The 26,531-nt window shown below is 48.6% G+C and overlaps 1 protein-coding gene across 1 annotated transcript in view; it reads right to left on the bottom strand.

The window, feature by feature from the left end:
- LOC138266501 (transmembrane protein 132D-like) overlaps positions 1-26,531 on the bottom strand; it is a 1,755,118-nt gene that overhangs the window by 52,076 nt on the left and 1,676,511 nt on the right. The window contains exon 6 of the mRNA XM_069215367.1: positions 4,682-4,887. Coding sequence (XP_069071468.1) covers positions 4,682-4,887 — 206 coding nt within the window. The remainder of the gene's footprint in view (positions 1-4,681; positions 4,888-26,531) is intronic.

The raw sequence follows: 26,531 nt of genomic DNA, 5'->3' as shown, positions 1-26,531 counted from the left end.
ATATGCCCCTTATTGTTTTCTGAGATGATGTGAGCTGGACCACACTAAAGATTTAATCTGCATCCTCTCTCTCTCTCTCGTTGCATTACTCCCCAGCCATCTGCCCTGCTGCAGGCGGCCATCTTGGATTGGGAAGGATGGACCGATCGTGCCCTGTAATGCTTTATGAAGTATACACAACTGACCAGACACATCTCAGTCATGAAGCGCCACAAGGACACCTTCCAAGCGCTTCACATGCAGGTGCAAGCTTCATTTCACACCAGCAAATAAACACTTCAGTTCCAAGAGCTGCGCCTGCCCTTGAACCAGGAGACACAGTTTTATGTGCAGGAAGTTATTGACTCAATTACTTCAGAGTGGTTCCATCTCTTTGGGGTACTGGCGAGTATAAAGCTCTAGAGTTGATAAACTGAGCCAATAAAGGGGCTATGGAGGTGCCCCGGTGAAGGCGGGGCTCGCAGACTAATACCTAGAGCAGTAACCTCACCATCGATGCCCTGAACCTGCCCTAGAATGTGCTTGAGTCCGCCCCTTTAGAGTACAGAAGAAACACTAGTGTTAGGGAGCACATGAAGCCCATTCCTGTTGGAGAGAAAGAGACCGAGGACCTTTCATATCTTAAAGGAGCGATACCTGCTGTAAGGATGCATGGTAACACCACCTCTGGTTGTAGGGACTGTGGACCCTGCAGCCTTTAGAGGACCGTCGTCTGCTGTTAGGAAGCATGGTAACACCCACCTCTGGTTGTAGGGACTGTGGACCCTGCAGCCTTTAGAGGGCCGTCACCTGCTGTAAAGATGCATGGTAACAACACCTCTGGTTGGAGGGACTGGGGACCCTGCAGCCTTTAGAGGACCATCACCTCCTTTGGGAATGCACGGTATCACCTGGTAACCACCTCCGGTTGGACAGGATGGGCACCCTCCAGTCCTTGGAGGACATCACCTGTTTTGGGGATGCACAGTATCACGTGGTACCCACCTTCAGGTGGAGAGATTGGAGACCCAGCCTTTAGACGACTGACACCTGCTGTAAGGATGCAGGGTAACACCCACCTCTGGCTGAAGAGACTAAGGACCCTGCAGCCTTTATAGGGCCATCAACTGCTGTAAGGATGCATGGTACCACCAACCTCTAGTTGGATAGACTAGGGACCTTTCACCCTTTAGATAACCGGCACCTGCTGTTCGGATGTATGGTAACACATAAAACCTATCAATGGTTGTAAGAAAATGGGGACCCTGCAGCCTTTAGCGGACCATTGCCTGCTCTAAGGATGCATGGTTACACCCATGACAGGTTGGAGAGACTGGGGACCCTGCAGCCCTTAGAGGGCTGTCATCTGCTGTAAGGATACATGGTAACACCCACCTTTGGTTGTAGAGAATGGGGACTCTGCAGCCCTTAGAGAACCCTCAAATGTTGTAAGGATGCATGGTAACACCCACCTCTGGCTATAGAGACTGAGGACCCTGCCCCCCTTAGAGGACCGTCACCTGCTGTTCGGATGCATGGTAACACCTACCTCTGGTTAGAGAGAATAAGGACCTTGCAGCCTTTAGAGGACCGTCGTCTGCTCCAAGGATACATGGCAACACCCACCTTAGCCGTTAGAATGCATGGTAACACCGATCTCTGGTTGGAGAGACGGGGGACCCTGCAGCCTTTAGAGGACCATCACCTCCTTTGGGAATGCACAGTATCACCTGGTAGCCACCTCCGGTTGGACAGGATGGGCACCCTCCAGCCCTTGGAGGACATCACCTGTTTTGGGGATGCACAGTATCACGTGGTACCCACCTCCAGGTGGAGAGATTGGAGACCCAGCCTTTAGACGACTGACACCTGCTGTAAGGATGCATGGTAACACCCACCTCTGGTTGGAGGGACTGGGGACCCTGTAGCTTTTAGAGGGCCGTCACCTGCTGTAAGGATGCATGGTAACACCCACCTCTGGTTGGAGGGACTGTGGGCCCTGCAGCCTTTAGAGGGCCGTCACCTGCTGTAAGGATGCATGGTAACACCACCTCTGGTTGGAGGGACTGGGAACCCTGGAGCCTTTAGAGGGCCGTCGCCTGCTGTAAAGATGCATGGTTACACCCACCTCTGGTTGGAGGGACTGTGGGCCCTGCAGCCTTTAGAGGGTCGCCACCTGCTGTAAGGATGCAGGGTAACACCCACCTCTGGTTTTAGGGACTGTGGACCCTGCAGCCTTTAGAGGACCGTCAACTGCTGTTAGGATGCAGGGTAACACCCACCTCTGGTTGTAGGGAATGTGGACCGTGCAGCCTTTAGAGGGCCGTCACCTGTTGTTAGGATGCAGGGTAACACCCACCTCTGGTTGTAGGGGCTGTGGGCCCTGCAGACTTTAGAGCGCCGTCACCTGCTGATGGAATGCACAGTATCACCTGGTAGCCACCTCCGGTTGGACAGGATGAGCACCCTCCAGCCCTTGGAGGACATCCCCTGTTTTGGGATGCACAGTATCACGTGGTACCCACCTCCAGGTGGAGAAATTGGAGACCCAGCCTTCAGAGGACAATCACCTGGTGTAGGGATGTGCAATATCACCTGGTTCCCATCACCGGTTGGGCAGGATGGAGACCCTGTAGCCTTTAGAGGACATCACCTGCTGATTGGATGCACAGTATCACCTGGTACCCACCTCCGGTTGGGCAGGATGGAGACCCTGTAGCCTTTAGAGGGCATCACCTGCTGATGGGATGCACAGTTTCACCTGGTACCCACCTCCGGTTTGGCAGGATGGAGACCCTGTAGCCTTTAGAGGGCATCACCTGCTAATGGGATACACAGTATCACCTGGTACCCACCTCCGGTTGGACAGGATGGAGACCCTGTAGCCTTTAGAGGACATCACCTGCTGATGGGATGCACAATATCACCTGGTTCCCATCACCGGTTGGGCAGGATGGAGACCCTGTAGCCTTTAGAGGACATCACCTGCTGAAGGGATACACAGTATCACCTGGTACCCACCTCCAGTTGGACAGGATGGAGACCCTGTAGCCTTTAGAGGACATCACCTGCTGATGGGATGCACAATATCACCTGGTTTCCATCACCGGTTGGACATGATGGAGACCCTGTAGCCTTTAGAGGACATCACCTGCTGAAGGGATACACAGTATCACCTGGTACCCACCTATGGTTGGACAGGATGGGCACCCTCCAGCCTTAGAGGACATCACCTGCTGATGGGATCAACAGTACTACCTGGTACACACCTTAGATCAGAGATTTTGTAGACTTTAGAGGACCATCACCTGCTGTTGGGATGCACAGTACTAAAAGGTGCCCACTTCTGGTTGGATTGGCTGGGCTTTCTCCAGCCTTTAGAATGCCATCACCTGTTTTGGGGATGCACGTATCACCTGAGAGCCACCTCCGGTTGGAGAGACTGGAGACCCTGTACCCTTGAGAGGACATAACCTGCTGTTGGAATGCACGGTATTACCTGGTACCCACCTCTGGTTGGACAGGATAGGGACCCTGCAGTCCTTAGAAAACATCACCTGCTGTTGGTATGCACAGTATCACCCGGTAGTCACCTTTGGTTGGAGAGACCGGAGACTCTCCAGCTCTTAGAGGACATCACCTGCTGTTGGGGTGCACAGTACCCGTGGGACTCACGTCCGATTGGGCAGGATGGGCACCCTCTAGCCTTTAAAAGGCCATCAGCTGTTTTGGGTATGCACAGTATCACGTAAGAGCCACCTCAGGTTGGAGATCCTGAAGCCTTTAGAGGACATCACCTGCTGTATGGATGCACAGTACCACCTGGTACCCACCTCTGGTTGGGCAGGATGGAGACCCTGTAGCTTTTAGAGCACACCGCCTAGTGTTGGGATGCACAGTATCACCTAGTACCCATCTCTGGTTGAACAGGATGAGGCCCTGCAGCCCTTAGAGGACATCACTTGCCTTGGGGATGCACAGTACCACCTGTTACTCACCTTAGATTGGAGACCTTGTAGGCTTCAGAGGGCAATCACCTGCTTTTGGGATGCACTGTACCACCTGGTACCCACCTCTGGTTGGACAGGATGGGCACCCTCCAGCCTGTAGAGGGCCATCACCTGTTTTGGTGATGTGCAGTATCATGTGAGAGCCACCTCTGGTTGGAGAGATTGGAGATCCTGTACCCTTTAGAGGAAATCATCTGCTGTTGGGGTGCACAGTACCACCTAAAACCCACCTCCGGTTGAACAGGATGGGGACCCTGTAGCCGTTAGAGGACATCACCTGCTGTTGGGATGCACAGTATCAACTGGTACCCACTTCAGGTTGGACAGGAATGGCCGCCATTTGGTTTTTAAATGCCCCTTACCTGCTTCTAGAATGTATATAGAATGTCTGTAGCAGGAGAGAGATCCTTATCTGCTATGGGGATGCACAGTATCACCTGGTACCCACCTTCGGCTGGGCAGGCTGAGCACCCTCTATCCTTTAGAGGACATAACCTGCTCTTGGGGTGAACAGTACCACCTGGTACTCACCTCTGCTTGGAGAGGAAGGGTTCCCTCCAGCCCTTGACATGACCTGCTGTTGGGATGCACAGTATCACCTGGTATCCACCTTCGCTGCACAGGGTGGGCACCCTCCAGCCCTTAGAGGACATCACCTGCTCTGGGGATGCACAGTATCACCTGGTACCCACCTCCGGTTAGACAGGATAGGCACCCTCCAGCCCTTGATCTGGTTCAGCTCGGTGTCGGAGACCTCGATCTGGAGGGGAAGCCGGGGAACCCAAGCTGTCATCTCTAGGGACTTCCTGAAATTCTGGTAGGTGAAGTCAACCAGGACCTTGACTCTCCCTTTCATCTCCTTCCCGTTGACGTAGACATAGTCACACCTGTCAGACACCTGCAAAGGAGCAGACAAAAACACACCCTGAGTGAGTTACACAACATGGCTGCACATCAGAGAGACCATTCAAATCTTTGTGTTCATACAACAAGTCTTGGTACAAGGCCAGAACCTCATGAGGCACAATTTAAAGAGAGAAAGGATTGCTGGACTGTGTGAGGTCAATCCTTAAGATGGTGGTGGTGGTTCTCTGGTGGAGGTGAGTGGAGCAAATGCTCTCCCTTCTGTTTGCCCTGGGTGGTCGGTGGGGTCTTGGAGGACCATCTCACCATAAACATCACTGAATGAGATCACACACCCAGTGCGTAGGTCCTCTTCAAAATTTTGGTTGGTGGTGAGTGAGGTAGGTGAGATGTTCTCTTCTTTTACACATGTGCCATGTCTGAGCTGTGGCAGCCACATTTATTACTGAATTAGCCCCATCAGGGATGCTCACATTACCGTCAATACTTTTTGTCACTCAAGTCAATTCTTGTCCAAGATGCTGGAATCACTGCTGATCAACCAACTTACCAACCATCTCTCGGTCCACAGCCTCTCCCATACTGCACTACAGTTTCTTACCCTGCCTCTCTGAGCAGAGTTTACCATCTTTTGGGGGCCCCTGCTCTCCCACACGTAACCTCTTTCAGTTGGAAAAGGGGTCCATCACATCTCCTCTCCTGCCCCGAAATCCCTATGGGCCAGCTTCTCCAACCTCAACCACCATCCTGTTCCTGTGAAGGGGGAGGCTCTTCAGGTCTACCAAATAGCTTAATTTGATCCACTTGCTCTCAGCCACCTCTGCCAGGGTCAACATACAGAACAATGGAAAGGCCCCCTCCATATCCTTTCCAGGAAGACCAGCCTCCATCAGCACTCCGGAAGAGTGCACCACAGGTTCCTGTCACAGCCTCCATATCTGCCTCCCGCAGTATTCTAACTCCTCAATAGAGTTGTGTTGTTTTTGCTTCATGCAAGGTGATGAAAGGCAGTGCAATTACTTAATTCAGAGTTACAAACCCCATGCAAGGCACAATTTGCACGAGGATGCCAGGACCCCAGGTAGGAAGGTTGATTTGTATTGGAATGAAAGAGTCTGGGGAGAGCATTACCTAGGGTGGATGGGTTTGGTGGCAGGACATCCAGTATGTGGAGATTTTCTAAATTTCCTTCAGGCAGCGGTTGGTAGTATTAAGGGCAGTGCGAGGGCTGGCAGGGCACCAGGTACTTTTTTACACATATGGGTATGAAAGCAAAAGGCAATCACAGAGAGTTAGGAGCGCAATTGGCAGGACATCGAGAAATGTCTATTATTTATCTAGGGAACGCAAATGGAGAGAGTGGTGGAGTGGGTCACATGACATCAAGTTGCACAGTGCTCACCCATGACCCGGGAAAGGACATTGAGTTGCTGTACGTATTGTAAAATTGTTTATTCAGAATTCTCAGTGAAATTCATTCCCATGATTCACAGTTACCCATCTATAATTCTATATATGATTACTTAGCGAAGGAGTCGAGCTCGCCGTCACCTCACTGACCGTGCCTGCTCTAATCTCTCCCCAGTCTAGCACCACAGAACAGCCATAGGTCTTTGAATCTTTACAAGGCTCTCCACCGTCATGACTTTCCAAGCCTTTGTGATGTGTGTAGTCCTGCTCAGCTCATCGTGGCGACCCTGCCTGCTGTTTGGAGAGAGACGTGTGCCAAAAGATCAAGTGATGACAAACCAACTGAGAGAACCATTCCGTGGCTCCTGTCACCAGGAACTATCCACAAGCCATCAAGAGGCACCTTCCTCTGACCATGAACCATGAAGTGCCTGACTCATTGGGCCAGACACAGCTCCCCAGCCACTCCACAGCCCTCCTGCCTGCCGCTGATAGCTCCACCTGCATTCCCAAGCCTGATTGCGACAGCTCCGCCCGCATTCCTGAGCCTGATTGTGTCAGCTCCATCCGCTTTCCTGAGCCTGATTACAACAGGTCCGCCTGCATTCCTGAACCTGATTGCAACAGCTCTACCTGTAATTCTAAGCCTGATTGTGTTTGTTCTCATCCCTGCCTCCTAGCCACCCTCCTGCCATCCTGCTTCCCACCCTGGCCCCTCATACCTTCAAGGACATATAAGGGAAGCCGCAGTTCAGCCGGTGCACTGAAGGCGCACCAAAGGCAAGCCCGTCTGTGCTCGGATCACCCCCAGTGCCAGGACCCCTTGCCCTCCCACCCCACACCGCCACACCACGAGGGCGCTCTAGGCCCTGAATGTCAGACATCCCATCAGCAGCTGCTTCCCCACGGTCAACCAAAGTACCCTTCACCTGCCTACATTGCCATTTCTCCTGCAACGCAGGCCCACCTGCGCACACAAACGCCTACACTGCACCCACACAGCAGACTGCGAACAACCAGGCACCACTCCAGTGCATCCTGTTAAATGCCCACTCCTTATGGAAACATGGCACAGAAATCTGGGACACCATCACCACCCACAACCCCGCCTCCATCACCGAAACATGATTAACACCCTCCTCAAACTTCAACATCACCACGGCCACACCTAACGGCTACAAGATGATACATTGAGTCTGCATCAACAAACATGTCAGGGTTATCGCACCATCACTGACAATAATCCAACGTCCCTTATGGTACACCTCAACTTACTACTCCAGCTCAATGCCAACACCACGATGCGAGGCACCCTCGCATACAAAACCCCGGGACCACACCCAGCCTTCTTTGACACCATCATGAACCTCATCCCCCCCCCACGCCATCAACTCCCACAATTACATCTTACACGGTGAACTAAATTTACACCTTAACGATCCCAACAACACCAACTCAACTTCCCTCTTAGAGAACCTCAGCAACATCAGCTTCACCCGACTGGTCATCAAACCCACGCCCAAAGCCGGACACACACTGAACGTCATCTTCACTTCTACCAACAGAATCAATTTCATCCATGTGACTGAACTCACCTGGACCAACCACGTCATCATCCACTTTACCATTTCCAGTTCCCAGCACACCACCTCCAAGCACCTCAGCACCCACCATCAAGCTGGGGCAAGGTAACTGAGACTCTAAAGAGCACAGGCCTTAGGTATGGAGACTACACTGATCGCCACCACGGACATCAGAACCAAGGACAGTCGGCAGCTCTGATCCTTTTGGACCTCTCCGCGGTGTTCCATACAGTCTCCCACCACACTCTCCTCAACAGACTCCACAGCAAAGGCATTAAACAAAATGCCCTTAATTGGTCACCTCTTTCCGCTCAGGCTGCACGCAGAGCATCCGTCCTCCTCCCTTCACTTCTACACCCAAGAAAATCACCTGCGGCATACTCCAAGGATCCTCCCTCAATCCAACCCTGGTCAACATCTACATGACCTTCCTCTCAGACATCATCAAATCCCACAGACTCAACATAGTCTCTTACGCCAATGGTGTAGGAGGCTGGCAGGGTTTGCAGTGGGTACCTAAGGTACTTATACCTTATACCAGGTCCAGTTATCCCTTATTAGTGAAATAGTAGTGTTCTAGCAGCTTAGGCTGTCTAGGGGTAGCTGTAGCAGAGCAGCCAAGGCTGAACTAGGAGACATGCAAAGCTCTTGCAATACCACTATAGTTACACAGTATGTACACACAAGAAAGACAATACTCAGTGTTATCAAAAATAAAGGTATTTATTTGGGTGACACAGTACCAAAAATATCTTAGAGACAATACTCCTTCTGGAGGTAAGCATTATACTCAATGTATACACTAGTAACCAAAATCAGGTAAGTATACAGTTTTAGAATAGTGCAAACAGTGAAAAACACAATAGATTGCAAAGGGCCTAGGGGCAACACAAACCATATACTAAAATAGTGGAATGCGAAGGTTGCATTTCCCCCTAGTCAAATGTAGTGTGTAGAGGGGCGCTGGAAGTGTACAAAAACACCAAAGGTAAGTAAAGTACCCCACCCCAGAGCCCAGGAAAGCAGGAGTAAAGTGCAGCAAGTTTCATCAGAGCACACTACAAGTTGTGATGAAGAATTATGCAAGAACCAAGCAAGACTGCAAGACACCAACGATGGATTCCTGGACCTGAAGACCTGTGGAGAGAGGAGACCAAGTCCAGAAGTCAACAAAGAGCCCAAGAAGAACAGAAGCCCCTGCCCTCCTGGAAGTAGGTGCAAAAGTGGATTCTCTGGTTGGAAGAAAAGTACAGGAATGCACCAAAGAAGATAGCTGCAGGTTCCAGCTTGGTGCAAGAGATGTCCCACGTTGAGTTGTTGTTAACTGCAGGCTGTTTGCTTCACTGGATTCTGCCAACAAGCTTTGTTTCATGCAAGTACGCATTTTGCATCAAAGAGGATCCCATGCCGCAGGAGAACAACTCAGAGAGCAGTGAGTCACAGGATGGAGTGCTGGGGACCTGGGCTATGCTGTACACAAATAACATTTGAAAGAAGTGCACAGAAGCCCAAGGTGCTGCAGAAGACACGATGGACAAGGGTGCTGTCTGGCGCCGGGAAGCAAGCTCTTACCTCCGCCACCTGGACCTTTGGACAGTCTGGATCACTTCGGTCCACCACCAATGTTCCAGGGATCATGCCCATCGACAGGAGAGGAGTCCCAGAGTACATGTCGTTGTCGCAGAGAGGTGCATGCTGAAGCAGGGAAGTGACTCCGTCACTCCACAGGAGATTCCTTCGGTTCTTCTGGTGCAGGCTGAAGACAGGCAGTCCTCAGAGCATTCACACCTTGGACACTGTTGCAGTTGCTGGCTGGAGCTGAAGTTGCAGGTTGCAGTAGCCTTCCTGGATACTTTGTTGCAGTTACAGAGGTTCCTGGAGCAGTATGAGGTTGATCCAACGATCAGAAGCTGAAGCAGAGGATGCACAGGAGTCCTGGTGGAGCCTTGTGAACCGAATCTGAGGAAACACCCAGAGGAGAGACCCTATATAGACCTGAGAGGTGGATTGGCTACCTACCCAGGTATGCACCTACCAGGAGAGGTCTCTGACGTCACCTGCTGGCACTGGCCACTCAGATGCTTCCAGAGGGTCCCCACACCTTTGAATCCAAAATGGCTAATGCCAGGGACACTCTGGAGGAGCTCGGGTCACTTTCCTTTGTCCAGTTTCATGCCAGAGCAGGGACTGGGGGTCCCTGAACTGGTGTAGACTGGATTATGCAAAGAGGGTACCATTTATGCCCTTCAAAGCATTTCCAGAGGCTCTGGGAGGATCAAATCAAATCATTAACATTTATAAAGCGCGCTACTCACCCGTGCGGGTCTCAAGGCGCTAGGGGAAAAAGGGGGGGGGTTATCGCTGTTCGAACAGCCAGGTCTTTAGGAGTCTCCGGAAAGCGGAGTGGTCCTGGGTGGTCCTGAGGCTGGTGGGGAGGGAGTTCCAGGTCTTGGCCGCCAGGAAGGAGAAAGATCTCCCACCCGCCGTGGAGCGGCGGATGCGAGGGACAGCAGCGAGTGCGATGCCAGAGGAGCGGAGGAGGCGGGTGGGGACGTAGAAGCTGAGATACCCCTCCCATGCCTGTAACACCTATTTCCAATGGGAGAGGGTGTAATAACTCTCTCCTAAAGGCAATCCCCAGGAGGGCAGAAACCTGTCTGTGAGGTAGCAGCATCTGGGGCTGTGTTGGAAACCTCGGAGACCTGGTTTGGCAGTACTTGGGGTCCATGGTGGAGCCCAAAGGGTGCATGGAATTGCCCCCCCCCCATACCAGATTTGAATTGGGGGTTCAATTTCACAATCTTAGACACCTCACATGGACATATTCGGAGTTACCATTCTGAAGCTACATATATGTATTCACATATATGTAGTGCACACTTATAATGGTGTCTCCACACTCACGAAGTCCAGGGAATTGGCCATGGACAACGTGGGGGCTCCTTTGTTAGTGCAAGTTGTTCCCTCATACACAGTAACTTTGCACCTAGCCTTCGGTAACTGAAGGTTTGACATTTAGGTGACATATAAGTTACCTGGTGCAGTGAAAAATAGCTGTGAAATAGTGTGTGCACTATTTCACTCAGGCTGCAATGGCAGTCCTGAAGGAGTGTTTGTATGAGCTCCTTATGGGAGGCAAAATAAATGCTGCAGCCCATAAGGATCTCCTGGAACCCCGAAGCCCTGGGTACCTAGGTACGATATACTAGGGACTTATAAGGGGGGGACCAGTGTGTCAATTGGAATTGGTATATGAAGTCACTAAACTATAGTGACAAATTTGGTACACAGAGAGACCATAAGCACTGCAGTTCTGGTTAGCAGAACTCCAGTGACACAGTCAAGCATACTGACAACACCTATGGGCCACAAACTATGAGCACTGGGGTCTTAGCTAGCAGGATCTCAGTGAGACAGTAAAAACACACTGACAAACAGGCAGAAATTGGGGGTAACATGCCAAGAAAGATGGTACACTCCTACAAATGGCACTCAACTAATCCTCACACTCTCTGAAGATCCCACCAGCACCAAAGCCAACTTCCACAATGCCATTACCAACGTAGCAACATGAATGAATAACAGGTTCCTCAAACAAAACAGCGACAAAACGGAAGTGCTGATCTTCAGGAAGAACACCTCCATATGGGACCACAACTGGTAGCCAGCAGAACTCGGACCAACGCCCTCTCCATCCGACCGTGCTTGAAACCTCAGCATCATCCTTAACTGCCAACTATCCCTGAATCGACAAGTAAACTCAGTCGCCTCCTCCTGCTTCTACATCCTCTGTATGCTCCACCGAAGCTTCAAACGGATATCTACTGACACTAGAACATCAGTCACGCATGCCCTCGTCACCAGCCGCCTAAACTATAACAAGGCTCTTTATGCCAGAGTGCCTTCCCTGCTAGTTAAAATACTCCAGACTCTACAGAACACTGCAGTCAGACTCATCGGCAACCCCCCAAAGTGCTCAAGCATCTCCCCACACCTCAGGAAGCTTCCGTAGCTTCCCGTCCAGAAGTGAAGCCAATTCAAAGTTCTCACACTTGCATACAAGGCTCTTCACAACCTGGGGCCATGCTAATTTAACCATCTACTGCGCTTGTATGTCAAGGCAAGACAACTACGTTCTGCCTTGCTAAACATTGCACACATCTCCCACATCCATCGCAGCCACAGCGGAGGCCACTCCTTCCCCTACACAGCAGCCAAGTCCTGGAACAGCCTGCCCTTCCATCTCTGAACAGCTCCTTCCCTGGTGGACTCCGGAAGAAGACTCAATACGTGGGTTTTTGACTGAGACGCTGCACCCTCAGCACCCAGATACCCTTAGGGGTAATAGTGCAGAGCTTTACAAATGCTATGATTGAAGAACGGACCAAGGGCATCAAGAGGCTCCTTCCTCTGACCATGAAGGGGCCTTGGATTATCAAGAGGCACCTTCCTTTGACCAAGAACGGGCCATGGGCCATCAAGAGGCCTCTTACTTTGACCATGAACAATCTTTGGCCCATTATGAGGCACCTTGCTCTGACCATGAACAGGCCATGGGCCATTAAGAAGCGCCTTCCTCTGACCATGAATGGGCCAGGGGCTATTAAGAGGCATCTTTCTCTGACCATGAAAGGGCCATGGGCCACCAAGAGACAGGTTCCTGTCACCATGAAAGGGCCAGGGGCCATCAAGAGGCACCTTCCTCTGACCATGAAGGAGCCATGGGCCATCAAGGGGCACCCCCTCTGACCATGAAGGAGCCATGGGCCATCAGAAGGCACCTTCCTCCGACCATGAAGGAACCATGGGCCATCAAGAGGCACCCCCTCTGACCATGAGGGGGCCATGGGCCATCACGAGGCACTTTCTCTGACCATGAAGGAGTCATGGGCCATCAAGAGGTGCCTTCTCTGACCATGAAGGGGCCATGAGCCATTATGAGGCACCTTCCTCTGACCATGAACAGGCCATTGGCGATTAAGAAGCGCCTTCCTCTGACCATGAATGGGCCAGGGGCCATTAAGAGGCATCTTTCTATGACCATGAAAGGGCCATGGGCCACCAAGAGACAGGTTCCTGTCACCCTGAAAGGGCCAGGAGCCATCAAAAGGCACCTTCCTCTGACCATGAAGGAACCATGGGCCATCACGAGGCACCTTCCTCTGACCATGAAGGAACCATGGGCCATCACGAGGCACCCCCTCTGACCATGAAGGAGCCATGGGCCATCAAGAGGCACCTCCTCTGACCATGAAGGGGCCATGGGCCATCAAGAGGCACCCCCTCTGACCATGAGGGGGCCATGGGCCATCGCGAGGCACCCCCTCTGACCATGAAGGAGCCATGGGCCATCAAGAGGCACCTCCTCTGACCAAGAGAGGGCCACGGACCAATAAAAGCCACATTTCTCTGACCATGAACTGGCCATGAGGCATCAACAGGCATCTTCCCCTGCAAATGCACTTTTGATCTTCTTTCTGCCTCTTCACTGAGGCCATCCTATCAAAGCGCATGAAGACCTCATCGGATGGACCGCCACCAAGAGCACCGGCGAAGTTTGTGTTCAGGAAAAAGACTAGAAAGGAGGTAACTTTGCTTTTTGGTGTAACCAGCCAGCATTATGCAGCTGCGTGCTCTTGTGTGTGGGATATCTTTCGTCCAAGTCCCGCCAAAAAGTCTAACGCAAGTACGAAGTCATTTTTCTGAACTTTTCGCTTTTTTGATTTAAATTCAATTCCACAGAAGAAACAGCTGCACTGAAATTATTAAACACGTTTTCCTTAATTTTCCCTTCATAGTTTTTGGTCAAATCATCATTTTATGAACTTGTTTTGAAATATATTTTCCGTATTGTTTTATGTAAGTTACTTATTTTTGTCGGTCAGTCCTGAAAGGCTTTTTTTATCCTGTTTATGTTGTATGATTTGTGGTCACTGGCCACATAGTTTCAGGCCTGTCTGAGTAGGACGTGCTCTTATGGGCCAGTGATGGCTTTGTGGTGGAGATCTGTGGCCTGGACATGCAGTGTTATTGCATAGCTATGTACACTGTGTGGAACATACATTGAGCCGCAACATGGAGTGGGTTTTGTACACAAGGGCATTCCCTGAGCACAAGTTTCCCACAGAAGGGCGCCCAATCCATGGAGCAGGACCCTTGTGTTACCTTCACAGGCAGATGCACACATCAAGGACAACTTTCACTCAGGCGATGCCCAATAGACCGGAGAGATATCGTGAGTGAATGTTGTCCTCATGGGCACATCTCGTAGGTAATTTTCACACAAATGAGAGTGCACCCATAATATGCATAAAGCCACAGTTCTTGGGATAAATGCACATGTTGCCTGGAACAGTTATGGAATCTCGGCCACCCCTAGTCCTCACTGCACCCCACAACGTGTCTTTCAGGGCACCCCACAACTTGTCTTTGAGTGCAGGCCCCCAGCTTGGCCGGCGCTAGGAAAGGGTGAAACAAGGGTTCATCAAAAAGCTTTTTGTTTTGACTTTGTGAGACCTTCCGGGTGAGTGTTGGAGCCTGGCTGCAGCAAGTATAGCGCCAGGACACCCTCCCGGGTGAGCTGTGCGCTACATAAATACAATTAACATAACGTCCCGTGCTCACTCGATGTGACATTAAGTGAAGGAAGAGAGCTCGAATCACGCACCAAGGATGGATTTTGCTTTGCAGGGAAAAAAAATCAATGTGGTTTTTTGGGAGGAATGCAATAATATTTCAGACAGCAATCCATTTATCAATGCGAGGTGTCTGTGGGCATAAATAGGCTTTATATGAAAAATAAGTAATCAGTTCTGATTCCAGACATTTAATGAAACGAGACAGGGATGCGATATTGCAATTTATGGTCCAATCTGACCTCTGAAAGCTCAGAGTTGATCGTTAAATCTCCCTTTTACTTTCTGAAAGTTACACTGTTTATGTTAAAACTTCCAGGATATATTCTATTATATTATTTTATATGATATGATATGATATTATATTTTATTATATTATATTATATTACGTCATTTTATGTTATATTATATAACAATTGATATTGTGGTATGTTATGTTATATTAAATATTATTATGTTATATTAGATTACCTCATATTATGTTATGTTATATCATATTATATTAAGGTATATTATATTATGTTATAATATATGTTATATTATATTATATTACGTCATGTTATGTTATGTTATATTATATAACATATTATACTATGGTATGCTATGTTATGTTATATTATATTCCATATTATTATATTATATTAGATTATGTCGTGTCATGTTATGTTGTGTTATATTATGTTATATTATATTAAGGTGTATTATATTATATTATGTTATATTATATATTATATTTTGTTATATTATTTTATATTATGTTATATTATATTATGTTACATTATATTGTATTATGTTATGTTATATTATATTATGTTATGTTATATTGTGTTATATTATGTTGTGTTATATCATATTATATTACGTCATGTTGTTATATTAGATCATATTATATTATATTATATTATGTTATGGTATATTATATTGCATTGTATTATATTACGCTATAACTATTTCATGTTTTTATACACGGATGAGTGTATTCAGGGCAAATTATTCTGAAATACATTTGCTATTAAGGCTCAATGCTTGACTGACCAAAACTATTCAGTGGACAGCCACACAGGTTCATATATACTCATGAATGTATTGTGAAATTCAGTACCGTAGCAATGATGCCACAGGCCCTGGAGCAAGGAAAATAGCCCATTTCAGTATTGTTGGGGTAGTAAAATACCGCAATTATCAGAGTTCAGTGAGTCCTGGTGCACTGCACTCGCTGCACCAATGGCAGATATGCCCCTGGCGAGAATGGGGATCCTGTGTTAGTTTTCATGTCAAGGTCCACTCTCGAGTGTTATGCGTAAAGCTCACAATCCTCGCACGAAGCACGAGTGCTACTCCACGACAAAACGGTGCAACTTTGCACCCACTCCTGCTCCAGAGAAAACAGAGTGGACTTTGCAGCCACCCCTGCTCCAAGGTAACACAAGAGCTTTTCTACTACCACCGCCTACGACTCTGCAGACCTGTGAATCCGTTCCAGACCGCGCCTCGAGACACAGACCTCTGAAACAGGCCAAGTAGTAGAAAAAGAACCAAGTGCCTGATTTAGAACTCAGCGGATGGTTACTCAGTCACAACGGTGACAGATATCCCGTCCGCTGAAACTCTAAATCCCATTATCTACTATGGGATTTAGATTTTGGCAGATGGGACATCTGTCACCGTTCTGATGGAGTAACTCATCTGCCGAGTTCTAAATCAGGCCCTTAGTTAAAGGTGATGTTTCCAACCACGTTCAACCATAAACCATTCAAGCTCTACTTATGGCGCTGTCGGCAATCAGTCCTCGGTCCTGTTGACTAGGCTCTGAAAGTGGATTGGAGTGCCTCTCTTAAAGAAAGTGACAATAAGATGACAATATCTGAGTTATCATTAAGATAAGTCTGTTATAGCCTAGGTTGTTGATCCTCTATAGGTGGCGGTCAGTAGACATTTTAATGTCGCTTGTGGTGAATTCTAGGTAGGACGCCACTAGTCTTTGGGGTTATAAGTGTATCTCCGGATGGACTTCTTGCTCCATAATTTGTAATGATAAATCCTCCTCCCTCTTGCTGTCCATTAAAAAGGTTCAACCTAATTGCAACCTTTTTCGTGAGATACTGAAAACCTGGCTTATCTCTCTTCCGTGATGGTTGGGTTGGTTTCTTCTCACATTGTAGCTTCTTACTTTATTTCTAGCGCTTTGACACCCTTCGGTCTAATGCCTCTACAAATCCCAAAATGCAAATACTAATACCTATATTTCTATGCCAACTTAACACACTTTTTACATAAACTAGTGGGGATGGTTCTCATTATTTTCTGCCCCTTTGTGCGTCTAGTAGAGCGCCTTTGGACTTGGCCGGCGCTACAAGGGGTGAGATGGAGACCACCTCCTGGAGGCCTTCTGACTTACCTCTGCCTGTGGAGCTTTGGATGTGGCTTTGTGGTGGTCCTTCTAGAACATGTAGTACCGCTCGACACACGGCAAGAAGAAGAGACGGGGAAGGTGTCTCGTCAAAGGTCTATAGGGTATTATTTCTTTTAAACCAAAGCTCTAACCCACCCTCAAGTGGCATGCTTCATCATAGGGTTTCTCCTCACATTAAAGAAAGTGTGAATACAAATGTTGCTACAACCCTAAAAGTAGGGGAGCTGTAGGAACCCCTCGAGTGGTTTATAATGTACTGAAGTTATCCTAGAATGTAACAGTGTAAAGACAGAGGAGGAATGAAAAGAGAAATAGCTAAAACTATCTGTTTTTGGACAATGAGCTTAATTTGTATCTCCAGTGTGTAGATTAAAATGAAGGACAAATCTTCAACCCTGTTAAACGGTCGACATGTTTCTATCCGAGGTATACTGCCTATCTCAGAACATTCATCAGGACATAAACATCATAATTAATGATTAAATCCTCACAATGTAGTTAAGTTTCTATTAAGACAGAAATACTTGACTTAAAATGATCAGGAGTGGGAGGTGTGTTTCACATCCCCAGATGACCCTATTTATGGGTGATTCTTTTTTCCGACATGGTCACTGGACATTAGCTTAATCATCTTTTTTCTGCTACAGCGTTCTTGTCTGCATCGGTACATGCTGTGGTGTCCACTATATCCACCTAGAGGGCCTGTTGTTGTTGGTGTTGAGTATCATAGGGAGGGCGTAATTGCTTTTTTCCCCTCATCTGAACTACAACGCCCTCCTGCTCCTCCAGTGATTAGTATGAAGATCACACTCAAACTTTCTTTAACAAGCCACTCGGTTTTAGTCGTAGGACTCTTACCTTGGGGGTAAGACTGCTCGGTTTAGGGCAGCAGCACCACCCGTGTGGGTGAATGAGTCAGTCCCACACTGACTGGAAGCTGCCAGCCTGGCCTCATCGGCTAGATAGCACCACCTCATCAAAACCTGAAAAATTAAGGTGATTTGTGGCAGCCTAGAAACATGACACTGACTCAACAAGGAAGTCCTGGTCTACAGATCATACCCTTTTCTCTCAGTTACACAACCTCTCACACATGCGAAGGCAGACAAAGAATTGCACGGCCAGTTACAATTAGTTTATTGAAGTGACTGTATTCCATAGTAAAAAATATGAGCTGCGATTATTAGGAGGATGAAACATAATGCAGTGACGATTGTGGCCATTAGAGTGAAACAGATAAACAGTCCTATTTTCCGGACATAATCATGAATCTAAGGCCCATATTTATACCTTTTTAGTGCCGCATTTGCGTCATTTTTTGACGCAAAAGCGGCGCATGCTTACAAACTACAATTGTATTTTGTAAGTTTGTGCTGCTTTTGCATCAAAAAGCTGCGCAAATGGGGCGCTAAAAAAGTATAAATATGGGCCTAAGATTTCCTACCTACACCCTATTAGCTAACACGAGAGCCAAGCAGTGTTAGTCTTTCTGTCCGTCCAAGTCTATGGAAGGAGCTCTGACCCCATACCTGAAAGAGGGCAAGGGTCTGCCTGTTGGTCCGCTGGCAGTCCTCGCAGCTGCTGGAAAGACAAGGCCAAGATCAGCGAAGCTGTTGATCAAGTGGTGCTCAGTATAAGATGGCCGGCTGGAATGCCCTCTAACCTTCATATTTACTGAACAACAAGGACCCCTTAGGAACCAATTCAACCCCACCTACTACTTTACATCATACCCCAACATACAGCATAGACCCCAACTTATACAAACAATCCTTTATTTTAAATCCCAAATGTATTAATTGCTTCTCTACATACAAAATTTACAATCCCCCATCGTAACAAAAAAAGAGAAGGACAGAAAAAGAGTGCAATTGGATCAAGTGCTCGTGAATTTGAGAAAACAAAAATAATTATTTTTCTGTACTTTTTTGTTGTTACGATGGGGGACTGTACATTTTTTACATAGAGAAGCAATTCATTCATTTAGGATTTAAAATAAAGGATTGTTTATAAGTTGTGGTCACTGCTGTATGCTGGGATATGATGTAAAGTAATGAGTGGGGCTGAATCGGTTTCTAATGGTCCCTGTTGTCTGGTAAAAAGGTTTCACCCAGACCCTCTAGGGTGTTCATGGGTTACCCTCTGTGGTTTGCAATATACTCTAACCTTCATAGGCCTATGAGGTATTCATATAACAATACGTGTTGTGTTCTGAGAACAGGCCTGATGTGATTGTATGTTCAATGTTAGAAAGCTGACTCCATACTCTTGGAGTGGCAATACTAAGTACACTCTAGTGTATAAGTGTAACAGCCTTGAGCAGGGCACAGAATGAGATGCATGCAAGGGCAGATGAAGGTAGAACACCAACAAGTGGTTTTTCTGACAAAGGCAGCTCATAAAATATAAAACAACAACATGAAAAACAAGCTGTGCTCAAATATAATACAGTGAATAAAAGCAAATAAAATCTGTGTGTGTCTTAAAGGTACAGGCAGTGGGCCGATAGGCTAAAATACGGGTGCCAAATCTAGGCGCTAAAAAGGAACCCTCAACAGGGTAGGCACCTACTCTGTGATCTATCCCATGTTCACCAGCTGCCCTTTGTTCCTGTTTAGTAAATATTTTGGAGCAAGTCTATTTCTCTTTTGTAGGGACACCTAGGACGAATGCTTGAGCGCGCATTCAGGAACTGCTCAACTGCGGCAGGTGCACTATCCAGCAGAGCACAAGACAAGCCATGTGCTTGGGGGCTTTGGTTAAATCTGGCTTTGCATCTCCTTGATGAAGGATGAATGATAGAAAGGCCCACAGTGTAACTGATTTAGAACCACTGATGGCTTGTCGTGGTGACTGCCTGTCTGCTCACGTACCATAATGTACATAGTGATGGGGCTTTCACCCAGGAGATTTGAGTGCTGCTTGAGTGAGCTGCACTTGGGGCAGTGGCATTGGTCTTCGGGCCAACCAGCCCATCACAGCTGAACTACCAGCCCATGATGGATGTTAGCAGGCATCTATACTCACTCTTGGGAGGGAAGCTGGCTCACCATGGAAAGATCAGGCACAGGGCACAATCCGCGAGGCTCTCTGGGACTCTCAGAGTCAAGTGCCTGTTCTGAAAACCACAACGACACGGAGGATGGATACGAGTGTCCCTTTGAACTGGCTGATTCGTTGAGTTGCCAGTGAATGGGTGATATGAAGCAAATCACCAACATGAACTACCAGCCCTGTGGGCCGCTTAAGGGCACATGTTTTAATTTTAGTTCACAGGGAATGGAACAGAACCTTCCCAACAGGAACACTCACTACATAGGAATCACTGCATGCCTCCTGAAGAAACTACAGACAATACAAAACACAGCGGGCAGACTCATCCTCAACCCCCCCAGGCGAACCCACATCGCCCTCCACACAGTGATTAATTTGTAAATAAAAATGTGCCGGTGCTCAAAGCCCTTCACTTAAATATGCGGCTGCTGCAATTAAGGCGGTCATTCTGACCGCGGCTGTCGCCGCCCGCCAAGCGGTTCCCGCCGAAAGACCGTACCGCGGTCAAAAGACCGCGGCGGTCATTCCGGCTTTCCCGCTGGGCCGGCGGGCGACCGCCAGAAGACCGCCGGCCGGCCCAGCGGGACAGCCCCTTCAACAATGAAGCCGGCTCGGAATGGAGCCGGCGGAGTTGAAGGGGTGCGACGGGTGCAGTGGCACCCGTCGCGATTTACACTGTCTGCTAAGCAGATAGTGAAAATCTTTGTGGGGCCCTGTTAGGGGGCCCCTGCACTGCCAATGTGTAGGAGGCTGGACTGGCTTGTAGTGAGTACCAAGGGGTACTTGCACCTTGCACCAGGCCCAGTTATCCCTTATTAGTGTATAGGGTGTCTAGCAGCATAGGCTGATAGATAATGGTAGCTTAGCAGAGCAGCTTAGGCTGAACTAGGAGACGAGTGAAGCTCCTACAGTACCACTTAGTGTCATATGCACAATATCATAAGAAAACACAATACACAGTTATACTAAAAATAAAGGTACTTTATTTTTATGACAATATGCCAAAGTATCTCAGAGTGTACCCTCAGTGAGAGGATAGGAAATATACACAAGATATATATACACAATACCAAAATATGCAGTAATAGTCTTAGAAAACAGTGCAAACAATGTATAGTTACAATAGGATGCAATGGGGACACATAGGGATAGGGGCAACACAAACCATATACTCCAAAAGTGGAATGTGAACCACGAATGGACCCCAAACCTATGTGACCTTGTAGAGGGTCGTTGGGACTATTAGAAAATAGTAAGGGTTAGAAAAATAGCCCACCCCAAGACCCTGAAAAGTGAGTGCCAAGTGCACTAAAGTTCCCCAAAGGACATAGAAGTCGTGATAGGGGAATTCTGCAGGAAAGACACAAACCAGCAATGCAACAATGATGGATTTCCAGTCGAGGGTACCTGTGGAACAAGGGGACCAAGTCCAAAAGTCACAAGCAAGTCGGAGATGGGCAGATGCCCAGGAAATGCCAGCTGCGGGTGCAAAGAAGCTGCTACTGGACTGTAGAAGCTTAGGTTTCTGCAGGAACGACAAGGGCTAGAGACTTCCCCTTTGGAGGACAGATCCCACACGCCGTGGAGAGTCGTGCAGAAGTGTTTTCCCGCCAAAAGACCGCCAACAAGCCTTGCTAGCTGCAAATCGTGCAGTAAGGGTTTTTGGACGCTGCTGTGGCCCAGGAGGGACCAGGATGTCGCAAATTGCGTCAGGAGACAGAGGGGACGTCGAGCAAGACAAGGAGCCCTCTCAGCAGCAGGTAGCACCCGGAGAAGTGCCAGAAACAGGCACTACGAGGATGCATGAAACGGTGCTCACCCGAAGTCGCACAAAGGAGTCCCACGTCGCCAGAGAACAACTTAGGAGGTCGTGCAATGCAGGATAGAGTGCCGTGGACCCAGGCTTGACTGTGCACAAAGGATTTCCGCCGGAAGTGCACGGAGGCCGGAGTAGCTGCAAAAGTCGCAGTTTCCAACAATGCAGTCTGGCGTGGGGAGGCAAGGACTTACCTCCACCAAACTTGGACTGAAGAGTCACTGGACTGTGGGAGTCACTTGGACAGAGTTGCTGGATTGAAGGGACCTCGCTCGTCGTGCTGAGAGGAGACCCAAAGTACCGGTGATGCAGTTCTTTGGTGCCTGCGGTTGCAGGGGGACGATTCTGTCGACCCACGGGAGATTTCTTCGGAGCTTCTAGTGCAGAGAGGAGGCAGACTACCCCCACAGCATGCACCACCAGGAAAGCAGTCGAGAAGGCGGCTGGATCAGCGTTACAGAGTTGCAGTAGTCGTCTTTGCTACTATGTTGTAGTTTTGCAGGCTTCCAGCGCGGTCAGCAGTCGATTCCTTGGCAGAAGGTGAAGAGAGAGATGCAGAGGAACTCGGATGAGCTCTTGCATTCGTTATCTAAGGAATCCCAAGAGACAGAGACCCTAAATAGCCAGAAAAGAGGGTTTGGCTACCTAGGAGAGAGGATAGGCTAGCAACACCTGAAGGAGCCTATCAGAAGGAGTCTCTGACGTCACCTGATGGCACTGGCCACTCAGAGCAGTCCAGTGTGCCAGCAGCACCTCTGTTTCCAAGATGGCAGAGGTCTGGAGCACACAAGAGGAGCTCTGGGCACCTCCCAGGGGAGGTACAGGTCAGCGGAGTGGTCACTCCCCTTCCCTTTGTCCAGTTTCGCGCCAGAGCAGGGCTAAGGGGTCCCTGAACCAGTGTAGACTGGCTTATGCAGAAATGGGCACCATGTGTGCCCATGAAAGCATTTCCAGAGGCTGGGGGAGGCTACTCCTCCCCTGCCTTCACACCATTTTCCAAAGGGAGAGGGTGTAACACCCTCTCTCAGAGGAAGTCCTTTGTTCTGCCATCCTGGGCCAGGCCTGGCTGGACCCCAGGAGGGCAGATGCCTGTCTGAGGGGTTGGCAGCAGCAGCAGCTGCAGTGAAACCCCGGGAAAGGCAGTTTGGCAGTACCAGGGTCTGTGCTACAGACCACTGGGATCATGGGATTGTGCCAACTATGCCAGGATGGGCAATCATAGACATATTACATGGCCATATTCGGAGTTACCATTGTGAAGCTACATATAGGTAGTGACCTATATGTAGTGCACGCGTGTAATGGTGTCCCCGCACTCACAAAGTCCGGGGAATTGGCCCTGAAAAATGTGGGGGCACCTTGGCTAGTGCCCACACACTAAGTAACTTAGCACCCAACCTTTACCAGGTAAAGGTTAGACATATAGGTGACTTATAAGTTACTTAAGTGCAGTGTAAAATGGCTGTGAAATAACGTGGACGTTATTTCACTCAGGCTGCAGTGGCAGGCCTGTGTAGGAATTGTCAGAGCTCCCTATGGGTGGCAAAAGAAATGCTGCAGCCCATAGGGATCTCCTGGAACCCCAATACCCTGGGTACCTCAGTACCATATACTAGGGAATTATAAGGGTGTTCCAGTAAGCCAATATAAATTGGTAAAATTGGTCACTAGCCTGTTAGTGACAATTTGAAAGAAATGAGAGAGCATAACCACTGAGGTTCTGGTTAGCAGAGCCTCAGTGAGACAGTTAGGCATCACACAGGGAACACATACCTATAGGTCACAAACTTATGAGCACTGGGGTCCTGACTAGCAGGGTCCCAGTGACACATAACAAACATACTGAAAACATAGGGTTTTCACTATGAGCACTGGGCCCTGGCTGGCAGGATCCCAGTGAGACAGTGAAAACACCCTGACATACACTCATAAACAGGCCTAAAGTGGGGGTAACAAGGCTAGAAAGAGGCTACTTTCTCACACCATGCCAGTGGCATGGGCAGTGCAGGGGCCCCCAGGGGCCCCACGGCACCCGTTCCCGCCATCCTGGTTCCGGCAGTGGACACCGCCAGAAACAGGCTGGCGGTAAGGGGGTCGGAATCCCCATGGCGGTGCTGCAAGCAGCGCCGCCATGGCGGGTTCCCTGGGCCAGCGGGAAACCGGCGGGAAACCGCCGGCTCCCCTTTTCCAACCGCGGCGGTAGAATCGCCCAGGAAGCATCGCCAGCCTGTTGGCGGTGTTTCCGCCAAGGTCAGAATGACCCCCTAAATGTGCTAACTCAGAACATTGAGGCAAGGTAATACTGAAGCCATCTCGGGCCTCTTCCATCCATTTAAAGCCACTCCCTGCCCGTTCAGTCACTCTTGCAGCATTTTGCTTTCTCCAATTGTGACGCTGTTTCGTTTTTCTCTTACTACATCTTTCCCCTATATGCCTTTTGCTCGCAGTAAATGCTTGAGGCAGAAAAATAAGCGCCGGCACTCAAAAATAAGTGCCAGTGCTCCGCACCGGGAACAACAAGCACAAATGAAGCACTGCCTCCACATCAAGATACTACACTTGCTCCTGAACCAGAAGAGATGCCAGTTCAAGATACTGACCTACACATACAAAGTCCTGTACAACGAAGGACCAGCATACATCAACAAGCCAATGACCTTCCACCAACCAACCAGACGCCTATGATCCGCCTCCCTCTTCCTCGCAGACACCGCCCGGATCTGCCCAAGCAACAGTGGAGAACGCTCCTTGCACCTGGCAGCTAAAGTGTGAAAATACCTTCCCCTGCACCTCAGGACCACCCTTTCACTCCAGATCTTCAAGAAAGGACCTGGCTGTTTGATTGAAGAGACCGCCACGTAGCAAGCAGCAACCCTAGCACCTCGAGACCCACATGGGTGAGTTGCTGCGCTTTACAACCCTTGATTGATTGAATACCAGTCAGCAATGACTAGGTACCCTCAATGGATGGGTTGGAGTGCTAAAGCATAGACTAGAGAGATCCCAACACAGGGAGGATGAAGGTGTCAACCAAATTCTTGCTCTCATAGGTTATTTCCTCCATAGTAGTGTAACAAAATGTACTTTTAGCTTACTTTCATGGTACTTGTGCAAACACTGTCACAAAATGTCAGAAATTCAGTGAAAAATATTGCTTTAATCATAACCTGGTGATGAGTGTGGCACTAAACTGTGTGTAGCGGCTGGAAGATGGTACAATGGTGCAGTGGGGCTTTAGTGCAACTAACAATGATGATGCCTGTTCCACAGCAGGGGTTTGGCCACAAGAACTTTGCGTATCCTAGTAAAGTGGTGTAGTGATGGTGTTTTACAACTCATGTGGGAGGGCAATGATGAATCTGGGGATCTTTGTCATCTGTAGGCAGGGAAACCACTGTTCCCTTTTTATATGGTTCGTGCACCACAGCAAGAAATGATAATTTCATGAGTAGGGGCTTATTATGGGATAGCAGTTATACTAGGTACGGTCCGTGTACCAAAGCAAGGGGCTGGATCCATAGGTCTGTTCCTCATGCTCATATAATGGAATGGTAAGCGCACCACAGCATTTGGTTAGGTATCCTGCACGCGCGATAGCAAGTGGCTGATGCATGAGGTCCAAGGCTGGTTACATGGGCCTGAAGGCCTTTGAAAGTTAGTGTACCACAGCATATATGTTGTCTTTGACCCTATACAGTGCTCTGCAGTCTTCTGGCTAGGTTTGCGCTATAGAAATGCCATATACTTACATGCAGCATTTTATAGGCATGCTTCATGCACCACTGCAAACGGTTGGATCCATGGACCCTAAGACTTTTGAAATATAGTCTACCACAGCATTTGTATAGTTATGCATCATGCACCACTGCATGTGGCTGGATACCAGGACCCCAAGGCCTTTGAAAGTTAGTGCACCACAGAATTTGTAGAGGTATGTTTAATGCACCACTTCATGTGGTTGGATACCTGGGCCCTAAGGCCTTTGTAGGATAGTGTACCACAGCCTTTGTATGGGCATGCTTCATTAACTACTGCAAGCAGATGGATACCTGTGTACTAAGACCTTTATAGGATAGTGTACCACAGCATTTGTATGGGCATACTTCATGAACCACTGCAAGCAGATGGATACCTGGGTTCCAAGACCTTGTAGGATAGTGTACCACAGCATTTGTATGGGCATATTTCATGAACCACTGCAAGCAGATGGATACCTGGGCACTAAGGCCTTTGTAGGATAGTGTACCACAGCATTTGTATGGGCATACTTCATGAACCACTGCAAGCAGATGGATACCTGGGTTCCAAGACCTTGTAGGATAGTGTACCACAGCATTTGTATGGATATGCTTCATGAACCACTGCAAGCAGATGGATACCTGAGTTCCAAGACCTTGTAAGATAGTGTACCACAGCATTTGTATGGGCATACTTCATGAACCACTGCAAGCAGATGGATACCTGGGTTCTAAGGCTTTTGAAAGATGGTGCACCACAACACTTGAATAGACATGCTTCATGCACTACTGGTAGTGGCTGGATACCTAGATAGTAAGGCTTGTGAAAGATAGCTTACCACAGCAGTTGTATAGATATGTTTCATGCGCCTCTGCTAGCGGCTGATACCTGCACCCTAAACCCTTTGAAAGGTAGTGTACCACAGCATTTGTAGAGGTATGCTTCATGCACCACTGCAAGTGGCTGGATTAATGGAACAAAGACATTTAAAAGAGTGTACCACAGCATTTGTAGAGGTATGCTTTATGC

This window comes from Pleurodeles waltl, chromosome 11, assembly GCF_031143425.1.
Source record: "Pleurodeles waltl isolate 20211129_DDA chromosome 11, aPleWal1.hap1.20221129, whole genome shotgun sequence".
NCBI classification, from domain to species: domain Eukaryota; kingdom Metazoa; phylum Chordata; class Amphibia; order Caudata; family Salamandridae; genus Pleurodeles; species Pleurodeles waltl.
The sequence above is the reverse complement of the archived record's forward strand: the minus strand, read 5'-3'. Positions and strand labels throughout refer to the sequence as shown.